Below are 11216 nucleotides of genomic sequence, written 5' to 3'. Positions count from 1 at the left end.
AGTGTACTGGCAGTGCCTATAGGTACACTCAGTACTGATAGTATTTAGACAAAGATTGGAATCTTGAAAGCCTTAGCAAATGGTGGAATACTTGGAGGAAATGGTCTGATTCTTGAAATGCTCTTTCTAATTTCTGTTTATTGTAAAAAGCAATAAAAATGCTTTGAGTATTAATGTTTTAAAGCAATTCCGTTCTGTGTGTGTGTGCATTTGAGATTTATAGGACAGGAATGTGTTGCAGTGCAGCCTGTCTTCCCAGCAGCACTGTGTTTGTTGTGACAGCAGAGGGTGCTGGTTCATTCAGGCTGTGAACGAACATCTGCATATGTATTGGGATACTGAGACATCGAAGTATGTGTGAGCAACTATGTGCAGCTATGTTATATTCTATACTGGGGAGCATTGGAAGTATCCCAAGGGAAGGTATTTTCTACCCAAAGGATTTTTGTGTTGATTAATTACATGAGGAAACACTCTGGGCTCTGCAAGAAATCCTGAGTACTGATACAACACAAGCTATACAAGACTTCTGTTTTGGTCTTTTTTTTGTACAAATTTGGTGTAAATGATAAAATGATCACCAGGTACAACACTGACAGGAGATACAGGAGTATCTTACTGTGAAGTTGCAATTAGAAATGCCGCACACACACACAAACACAAAAACATGAAAAGGAATCCCACCAAGAGAGCTGGGGAGAACATCCGAGTTGTTCAACAGTCAGTGTGATTGCATGAGGTTTCCACACAATGTTTTCCAAGCGCAAAAATATTCCTTTTAGATATGGGAAAAATTAAGTGAAGTAGAACGGTGGCTTTGTATTTTGTTATCTGGACTCAGAGTAAGATCTCACCAGAATTCTCAAAACCACGTGCTTGTTTATTCAGAGGCAGTATCTTAAGTTACTGAAGTTACTGTTCAAATAGATTTGCTGGTTACATTATCTTGTGGTGCCTGCTGTTTGTCTGACTTGGTTCTTTCTAAGGAAATAGCTCCTTGGGTACAAGTGTTTGGGGGTTTCTTCCTTGTTTAAAAAGAGGAAATAAAAAGAAAGAAAACCTGTTTAAAGACAGGTTATCCAGCTCTCTGGCTTGTTACAGTTAGCTATATCTTAATCCCGGGATAAATGGACCTATGCTTATGTGAGATAACACTATTGTAAGTTTTCTAATGTTTTTGAGGTTACGGCCTCCTAACAACTCCTCCTAATGGTATTTGGTTTATTTGCAAAGGAGAGCTGCCACCTAGAAGTTCACTTTACAGCTGTCATCCTTGTTCATTGTATCTGTTGAGTGTAGAACTTCAAACACGAAATAGGATTTGTAATTAGTGTCTGGGATTCTAGTTTCAAACTGTTAAGTGTTACACAGAATTTCTGAGTTTTAATGTTCAGATGTTAAGTGTGTTAAGGTCTCACTCAGAGAGACCTGTAAACATTACTGTGTCCAGCTTTTTTTTCTCAAGCAAACACACGGTGCCTCTGAGAATTTTAACTTGATATTATGTACACTTTCCAGTATTTCCACTTAATTGATTTCTGAGAGTCTCCAAAACATTGCCTTGGATCAGTTGTAGTCCTGATAAAAACAGGGTGGCACGTGATGACACATGGGTGCTGCATAGGTTCATAGTAAAAGGTTATCAATGAAACAGGGCTGTTCTGGATACACAGTGAGATGATGCAGCTGTACTTAATCTAGAATTAGAGAATCACTCATCTGAGGACTGTGTACTCACCTGTCTCTTAGATGCTTGCAGATATGCTGTTGATTTAACAAACAGAAGGAAAACAAAAACAACAACAAGAAAACATAACTTTTAATTATATATATATATATTATATTTTTATAACAAATAATGTGTATTTTACAATGCTTCTTCCAGTAAGCAAAGTCAGGAGTCAACTTGGAGGACTCCATTTGTGTGAAGTCAAAGGAAAATATTAGGAAAATACATTTGAGTGGCTGAACAGTGATACACAGAGCTAATGGATTTCTGTAAATCAGTCTCTGGCAGTGTGTTACTGCAATTATTTACAGTGTGAAGTGTTACCACTGAAATGATAGTAGGGGGGAGAGGGCACTTTACTGAATGCACTGTAAATTCTGAGTAAATATTCCTAGAATTTCTCACTTTTGAAGTGAAAGAAATAGATTTAGACTGAGTTAATATTTAGTTTATTTCCATCTGATTACATGAGATAAAACTTATAAAACAGTCTTTAATGCTCAGTCTTCACATCACAAGAAAACAAGCACTTTGGTCCTATTAAACAAGTGACTTGGGAGACATGTGCAGAGAGCAACTGCTGACTGTAGCGCATTTCTCAGAGTTAGAGACAAACCCAGAAAGTCTTCAAAACTTATGTTTGTTAGGATTTAGGAGGAATTCATACCAAGCTTATTGTAATACAACTGCTAAACAGTAAACATTGACACTGCTTTTCAGGTTTGCAAATAACGTAATTGTGTTAATGATCTTACTTGTCTGCTTCAATATTCAGGCATTTCAAATGAACACAGAACCAATGCAGAGAAGAGTACTGCAGAAGGTAAGTGCGTAAATGGTTAAAGTACTGGAGCATCTCTCACATGAGAGGATGAAAGAGATGAAGCTGTTTAGACTGGAAAAGGCTCAGGCAGATCTCATCAATGCATTTAAGTATCCAAGGGGAAGGAATGAAGATGTAGCCAGGCTCTCCCCAGTATTATCTAGTAAAAAGAAAAGGGGCACAAACTGAACGCAGGAAATTCTTTATGAACATAAGGAAACAATTTCTATTTTATTGTGTGGGTGTTTGAACACTGGAATGGGTTACCCAGAGAGCTTGCAGATGCTCATAACCCAACCATGGTGCTCAGTGACCTGGTGCAGCTGACCCTGTTTGAACAGAAGAGGTGCGCTGGACCATCTCCAGCCATGCCTTCCAATCTTAACTATTCTGTGATTCTACGAAGTGAAAATACAAATATACAAATGATAAAGTCTCCATATGAATATAAAATGTTTAAAAATTAAATACTGACTCCGCTCAGTCGCTTAAGTGACAGTCTTTCACCAGGCTTGAACAAAAGAACTTGACTGACTTGTGAAGTTATTTTTTAAAGCTGGATATATTCATTCTTCATAGCTTTCCTTCTTTCACAGCCACTGTGGAATCCTTTAGTGCCATCAGGACCTCTAGGCAGCCGCAGCACCCCTACAGGTAGACCATCTGCATTTTGTATTTTCCGAACTAACATGGGGCTACTGACCGGACTCTTCTCTTGTGTTATAGTTTGAGCTTTTCTTCTCTGTACCCAGGGACTACCAGAAGGTGTAATACTGCTATCTGAAGAATAATCTGTACATTTTCTTGGAATTTCAGGACTAGTACTTGGGTTAAGTTTGCCATCTTCAGCCAGTGGAGACTTCTTGGTCACTTTTCTTAGAGAGGATGGACTGTTCCAAGGACTTGATCTGGGTGATACGTTAGGGCTCAGGTGGTTGTTTGGGTGAATGATGGGACTCAACTTATTTGTAGTACTTGTTGCAGTGCTTCTGCGTCCTGACAGAGGTGATGTAGGATTACTCTCTGGCTCAGAAGAGCTATTTGCTGATGATTCATCACCAGTAAACTGAAGTTCCTCAACTCTCTTATTGAGGGATCTAACCTTTTTAAGACTCTTGCTATCTTCATCACGGTTCTTGTCTTTAGGAACCTTTTTCTTTGGAGGTTTCATGCCAATTAGGACAACTTTCATGCCAGTCTCTTTCTTTTCAGCACACATGAATTCATGAGCCTGTACAGCAGCATCTACTTCTTCAAACTCTATAATTGCACATTCTTGTGTTCCCATTTGTGTATACCGACTGCTGAACCTCCTGATATCAGGTGGCAGATCCCTACCAGGCTTGAGAATACGAACTGATGAAATTACACCAAAAGTTACAAAAGCTTTGAGGAGATACTCCATTACTTTTTCTTGTATACATCCATTTTCTTGTTTATTAAGACCCTGCAGTTCAGAAATCATGTGGATATCATACACGAGTAACATCCTGGTAGGGAGGTTTTCACTTGGAAACACTGGAACTGGTGTATTTCTTCTAACCTTTCTGTTATCGTCGTTGAGCTCAAGCATGTCTGAGTACTTCAGTGCATGGGCTGTGGTTCTCCAGTCACGGGTAAGGTGTTTCACCTTGAAGACAGACACAGTTTAGGCAGCAAATCTGATCAAACCCACACAAACAACTCAGTGAATATCCAAGGCAGATTCAGGCTCCAGTCTACAGCCAAACCTAGATTTAAGTTACACATAGCAGACTTGAGCAAAAAAGAAAGTAGATTTCCCACTGCAATGGGCATGAGCAAGCTTCTAGAAAGCTTCCTATTAAAATAGGTTAAATAGGAACTGATACTAAACCTGATTGGAAAACATCGCTTCATAATAATTTAAAGCCTGCTGAAGTGATTCCACATCCAGGTCTAAACAGGGCCAAAATGCATATTGTTTGGTGGTTTGGTCTGCATACCACTTTTACGGAACTCACTTTTCATCCCTCAAAAATCTTTGTTAAAAAGGGGAGGGGGGGGAATTCTCACAAAAGTTCTCCCTTTCCAAAGAGAGTTTTTTGAGAGTTTAACTGTTACCACTGAAATCTGTTTGAAGTGGTCTGAGGAAGCTCAGATTGCCTTAACTTCTGTAAGGAATAGCTTTGCAAAGATTTACAATCCTGACAAAGTATTTAAAATGCAATTTAAAAACTGTTACATGGGCATACAAGGGAGTTCCTTATGTGAAACAAAAACAACAAAGCAACCAAAGAATTATGAATAAAAACCACCTCAACTTAAAGTTACTTTAATTAATAACCTCTTATTAATTAAAGGCTTAATAACCTCTAATACTTCTGTTTGTTTTGGGGATCTCCATGCTTTTGCCGAGGCCTTTCTCAGAGACGACAAAGTAACTTTACTAGGATAACTCAGTTACTCATGTGTAGCTGATCTGGAAATGAATCTTATCCATTGTTCCACTCACGATGCCCTACTCCCCCCAGAAAGAGAATTCTACAGTGTAGTCCTGTAAATGCCTATGATTTCCCAGGCAACCATGAAAGAGTTAGAAGTTGATGTCGTAGATGAGAACAAACCTCGCCATCGCATCAAAACTGAGTCAAGGCCTCAGAGAGGCAGGTAAAGAGGAAGACTGTAGAACTGCCTATAGAAGTTCTTTTCATCCCTGCTATATATTTTTTTAAAGCAAATTACTTTTAACTTTTAAAAAGTTAACTTACTTTCTTAAAAGAAGTGAGGAGTTTAACACTGACGTAACCCATCTTATTTCTTCTCACGTGCTTCAGAAGGAAGGCATCTTTCTCAAGGTTCTCATCTGAGAAATAATATTCAATTTGTGCTACCAACTTCTGGATCAGGTCATTTTCTGGTGGTTTCCAGTTCTGGTCTGAGTCATCATCATTTTCCCCACCACTGAAAAACAGTCAGATAATTTGATTAACAGGATTCCATCTCCTATTAATAGAGTAAAAGAATGAAACAAACAAACAAAACAACAACAACAAAAAACAACAACAACAACAAAAAAAAAAAAAAAAAAAAGAAGTGAAAATGAATACCCATAGTGTCTATTCCAGCTTCTTTTATACGTAGGAACTAAATAGGTAGAGCCCTGTCCATCTGAGGCTGGCTCAGATGATGCTTTCCAGTTAGCGTAACGAATCAAATTCCTGAGCTCATGCCAAAAGCTGATCTCAGTGTGGAACAATGACACGTGTTTACTAGTGTCTTGAAAACACTGCCAGCTCAAATCTTACACCAAAACAAGAAATACAAGTGCACAGGAGCTTAGTCTTCATTGTGGCAGGACTTGGTTTTTTAGCATGAAGGTGTCAACATTTCTGTGCTTCGTGAGTATAACAGGGAATTCATATTCTAAACTGATGGAACCATATTTTTCTCAAGCATTTTCACTTTATGAATGCACTTCAGCAGCCAGTATCCAGAGAGAAATGCAGACTCAGGACTGCTGAACTTTTTACAGGTCAGTTGTACAGTGACGGCTAACTTCACTGGCAGTTTACTGAGGGATTGGAGCTCTCTGTAGGTGTCAGATTAAGGACTGTGCTGTGGTAGCAGCTCACGTGGTATCCCTCAGGAATAGCTGTATGCTGTAGACATACAGGCAGGCTGCTTAAGAGATCACACAAATTTCCTGTCTCCCCCTTCCATGCTGCTATCTACATATCTGCAAAGTAGAGCACTACCGAGGATTTTGTCCTGAAAAAAGATGTTGGAGCCGTGGAACTGACACCAGCTTGTTGCCACATCCCATTACAGCCACGTGTTTGTTGCTGGAATACAAACAACCTTTTAAGCTGTCGTCCAGCACTGATGCAAGCAGCTCACCCACATGCTGCAGCCACAGATGTTGTTATAAGAATTATAGTGGCGGTCTTAGAGCCATTTGTTTTTTTTTCCAAAGCTATTAGCTGTCTAGTTTTGCTGTGGGGCTGTCACAAAAGTTCCTACAAAAAAACAAAAAAAACAAAAAAACCCACTATGTTCCCCAGTCCTTAAAAATCACATAATTGCTATTGTTCATACCATCTCCCATATACCTCAGTGATAAAAAAGAGGAGCCATTTTCTCAAAATTTTCTTAAAGTGATTTTTGCAGAGCTTGTGAGATCACTGAACAAGAGGGAGCAGGCTTCACACGAGGGTGCCCAGAGGGCAACTCTGTAGGCAGGTGGAGGCTACTGACTCACCTCACCGTGCAGCCATTTCTTGTGGGCACAAACTGGAGAGCTTGGTCCTACTGCAGGCTGATGTGCTGTGTGCTGCTGGGCTGCCCACGCCTTTGGGTTGGCAGCAGAGCCCACACTGTTCTGGTCAGCGGGTTCTGCACAGGGAACACACTGCGCTCCCAGATGTGACCGGTTACTGCAGGCTTTTGGAAGCTAGCTATTTATTTATGGCTCTTCCCCTGCGCAACAGCTACGCACAGGCAGTCTGTCACACACTCCTAGAAATCTCCGTGAGAAGAGTGAGAGCAAAAGAACCCGAATTTCAGTCATCAGAAGGTGTTGGAAGTGGAGGATTGCAGATGAAGTTGTTATTAAGAAAGTAAAAAAACTTCAGTGGCCTACAGTTGTTGCTGATTTGAGAAGGAAGGAAAACAAGATAAAGTGATTGTTTTTCATTGTCTCAACCCACAGCCTCTCGTTTTCCATTCACTACCTGTTGTGAGTAGTATGTGCAGAAGAAATCATGTATGTCAGCACTTTAACATATCCACACTTTGCTAAGTAGAGCTTACCTTGAATTCAGGATGGAGCTTACAACTTTTACAGATTTTACTAGTACAGAAATTTGCAGGTATTTTGAAGCTTCAGATGGAAAGAAAATGCAGCATCATGCTTGGAAAAAAAAATGGACTGCATCAGTTCTGTTCTTACTGAGGTGTTAACACATGGAGTCAGGGTGATACATCTCATTTCACCTATCTAAAACATTAAACATCGCTCACACTTTGAGCTGTAAACCATTTCTGTATTTGGCAGACAGCTCAGCTTTCACAAAATCTTTACAGCTCTTATAGTAGCTGTCACTAAGTATTGTATTGGGAGTTCCCCTTCCTGCAAATGCAGAAATTTGTAATTAGCTGCACATTAACTCCTAGTAATGACCAAGTGGTACCACCTCTAGAGGGTATGACTCTGAAGGTTAATTAGGTTATGAATCAATGTCAGTCAACACTGTGAAAAAAAGTAGTTACATATCTGCATAAATTTGGGATCTAAAATAACAAAACTCACAAACAATATATTAATGTAAATGGAACCATTTTGACACGCTTTTGCTGAATCTAGAGAAGAAAGATGATATTGCACTATGTGGCAACATAATAAACACGTGATCTATACACCAGCTCAGCTCACAGTGCTCTGCGCCACTTCCAGCAGGACTCACACCACCTAGTAAGTGCAGAGCAGAGTGTGCACTCCAAAACCGGGTAACTGAGAAAGCTTTGAAGTGGAACCAGGCCTCCTTCAGGAGCAGCCTTACTTCTCCTCATTTTGTCAACTTATGCATCATTAAAAATAACAAAAATCCTTCTATTAATGAGTTTGCACAAATTGGCCTCAGTGTTGTACCCAAGAGCATCTATACACGCACTGCTTTTCTGAGGGCAAGCTCTGAATTTCCTACCGTTCAAACTCAAGGCGTGTGTTCTGAAGACCTTGCTAAGGAAGGTTGCTCACACGGTGCGTTGCCACAGGTCGTGCTGTGCTGATTTTAGCGCTTCAGCACAGAGAGCACTATTGGCGTTATCAAACAGTGAGGCATAGAGTAGGTTATAAGGCGGTCATTATTTCACCTCTGTGCAACTCGGGTCCAAAGCCCCAGAAATATCTGCTGGGGCATATCATATCTACTCTACTGCAGAAAATCCGTACGGTGCTCTGCCAAGCACAGTGAGAACAACAACCATCACAACCCCCAAACCGAGCCACTCTGGCCCTTTCGGTTCGGGGCAGCGAAACGACCGGCCGCTGCGAAGCGTCACATCCAGTCCCGCTCCGCTCCGGGCCGCGCCCCGCACCGCCGCCGTTGCGTCAGCCGCGGCCCCGCAGGGACAGGCGGCCCGGCTCGGCTCACCTGGAGCGCCCGCACCGCCCCGAGTCCTCCTCGCTGCAGCTGCCGCCTCCCCGCGCCGCCGGGCACTGCGCGCCTTCCTCCTCCTCGTCCTCCTCCTCCGCGGCCACGCAGATCTGCACCGGGCCGCCGCTCGCCGCGAGCTCCGTGCCGGCGGCCCCGCGCTCCTCCGCCCCGCGCTGCCGCTGCGCCATGGCGCTCCGCTCGTCCCGCGTTGGCGCTCCCCTCGGGCACGGCCCGGCCCGCGGCGCTCCCTCCCCGCCGCGCTGCCCCCGGCTCCGGGTAGAGCCGCCGCCCGCCCGCCGCTCCTCCTTCTGCTGGCGGCGGGCGGATCGGCGCCGCCCGGCGGGGCGCGACCCGGGACGTACGGCCCGGCGCTGAGCCGCGGCGGGGCTTCGGCGCGGTGAGCGCGGCCGCAGGGAGCGAGGCGGGCAGTGACGAAGCTAAGGCGCGTGTGACCGAGCAGCGTTCGGCTTTGCAAAGCGGTTCCGCGTGAAATTCAAATGGAGTAAAGGCATCCCCGACAAGACGTGATGGAGATACCGAGCCGCCTTAACTCCGTTAGCTCGGTGCGCAACGCTGCATTTCGGAGGGCTGGTTCTGCTATTAAAGTGACAGCTGCGTTTTCACGGTCGGACTCAAACTGCAAATCTCCCTGTCAGCATTTGGCTTTCACTGCCGTCACGGCGCCCAGCCCCTCCGTGGGGCATCACCGCCATGTCCGCGGCGCTCAGCTCCGCTCTGCGCTCCGCTGGGCTGCGGACCGGCTCCGCGTGCCGCCACGTCTGGGCAAAGATCGGCGCTATGGCTGCGCAGCCCCGCCGCCATCGTCCTGGCGTGCTGATGCTGGGGTAACGACGGACGGGAGGAGCGGCCTCCTCGCACCGAGCAGGCTGCGCAGGGACGCGCTGGCTCTCCTCTGGAGATGCTCCAAGCCGCCCGCACGCTGTGCGGCGGTTCCCCGGAGATCCCTGCCTGCTCCTGCGGTTCTGCCATTAGCGCAGATGAAAGGTGACAGCGCTGCACACACAGAGCTGATCTGACCGCCGCTGGGACTACCGTGTTTTAAGAGAACAACACCGCGAAGACCCCTAAGGCTCGACGGCCGGCAGCGGTTAAGTGATGCTCCGAGGGCGCTGCGGGGCAGCCGGTAACGCCCCGAGCTGAGGGCGGGCGGGGCGGAGGGCCGGGTGCTGGCTCCCTCAGCCCGCCTCTCCGGAAGCGGCCGTTGCCGCGGTAACGGCGGAGCGATTTCCGACAGGGGCGGCGGCCGGCCCCAGGGAGGCGGGTGGCGATGGTGCCCAGCAAGTGCCGGCCCGGCAGGGGCTCGCGGGCCGCGCCCGGCCCGGTAGGTGCCACCGTGAGGGCGGCGGCGGCGGCAGCGCGGGGCGGGTGGCGCGCGGTGGCGGCGGTTTCTCCTCAGTGCGTGAGCGAAGAGCTCCGCCTGTCGCGGACCCGTGAGCGTGAGTCGGGTTTGTTTCCCGCTGTGGCACAAAGGCGCTCCTCAGCGCGGTGCCGGGTGGGGCTCCTGCTGCCGGGCTGGAGGTGCCGTCCTCGGAAGTTCAATGAGCCCGCTGTATCGATGCACCTTTTGGGAAAGCGTAATGCTGTCTTTTTTCTCTTCCCGTGCTCAGGCCGGTAGCTGCGGGCTCCAGCTGCTGATCCAGACATCCGCGATACCCAGTAAAACCAAGCCAGTAATTGCTGTTTTCTTTCTTCAGTAGATAGGTGGATTCGTGCAGTTGTGTGTCACGTTTCTGTGCCACGTGTCTGTGATTTCGGATGGGGATCGCCTTTTCGGCAGTGGCGTGTTGGTTTTTGACTCACTGCCTCGTGTAGCTGATAGCCTTCTCGTGATGTATTTAGTGAGGATGTGTGGAGTGAAGCTGCTGGGCTATCCTGTACCTGCCGTAAATTCAGTGTGTGACCTGTTATGCTTCCTTCTGTACCCCTCCTCCTCCTTCAATGGTTGCAGTGGTCTTTTAGGGCAGTGTGTGTGTGGGTTTTTTTCCCCCTTTGTTTCGTGAGAACTGTATTAGTTTATGAGGCTGTGTTTGTCTGTTTGAGGACACTGTTTGCCTTTGAAGACCTCAGTGTTTCTCTCATGCATTTTGTTGTAGTTTGACTTCAAGATAAGTAAAGAACCCTCGTCTCTCCACAGCAGACTTTTGCAGCACGACCTGGAAAAAAGCTATTCAGGAAGGCAAGGTGATGCTCAGGAGGCTTTTGGTTTGTTTTCTTCTTTTTTCTTTTCTTTTTTTTTTTTTGGTGGGAGGGAGAGGCTTTTAAATTTCTTCTTAGGAGCTAAACAGTAAAGAAAGGCTTTATTATGAGTAGAAAAATGTTACTGGCTTTCGTATATAACTGCTTTTCCTAATTGAGCGCATTATATCCTGGAACTCCTATCTCTTCTCCCTAGTGCGGGTGGCTTTGCTTGTTGTTTTTCGTTTTGCTCTTTCTGCCCATGGAGGAGCGTTCCTTCTCTCACTTACAGAGCCACAATATTTGTGAGTGCCTCGCTCAACTCCTCTGCCCCCTGAAGCCATGTGGTTCT

General features: G+C 45.5%; 2 protein-coding genes across 4 annotated transcripts in view; one reads left to right on the top strand and one right to left on the bottom strand.

Annotated features, from left to right (window-relative positions):
* Window positions 1–3102: 3102 nt before the first annotated feature.
* Window positions 3103–8856, bottom strand: LARP6 (La ribonucleoprotein 6, translational regulator; the record flags this gene model as incomplete). Its single annotated transcript, XM_079541121.1, has 3 exons — window positions 3103–4182; window positions 5282–5474; window positions 8666–8856. The coding sequence occupies 3 exons, from the start codon at window positions 8854–8856 to the stop codon at window positions 3103–3105; spliced, it is 1464 nt and encodes a 487-aa protein (XP_079397247.1).
* Window positions 8857–9956: 1100 nt separating this feature from the next.
* Window positions 9957–11216, top strand: part of LRRC49 (leucine rich repeat containing 49) — a gene marked incomplete at both ends in the record, with an annotated part of 35412 nt that continues 34152 nt past the window's right edge. For all 3 annotated transcript variants that reach the window (XM_079540692.1, XM_079540691.1, XM_079540690.1), the window contains 3 exons: window positions 9957–10010; window positions 10297–10359; window positions 10783–10870. In XM_079540692.1, coding sequence (XP_079396818.1) covers window positions 9957–10010; window positions 10297–10359; window positions 10783–10870 — 205 coding nt within the window. The remainder of the gene's footprint in view (window positions 10011–10296; window positions 10360–10782; window positions 10871–11216) is intronic.

The sequence above is a fragment of the Tetrao urogallus genome, assembly GCF_951394365.1.
Source record: "Tetrao urogallus genome assembly, chromosome: 11".
NCBI lineage: Eukaryota > Metazoa > Chordata > Aves > Galliformes > Phasianidae > Tetrao > Tetrao urogallus.
Note: the sequence above shows the minus strand (reverse complement) of the source record. Positions and strands in the feature narration are given on the sequence as shown.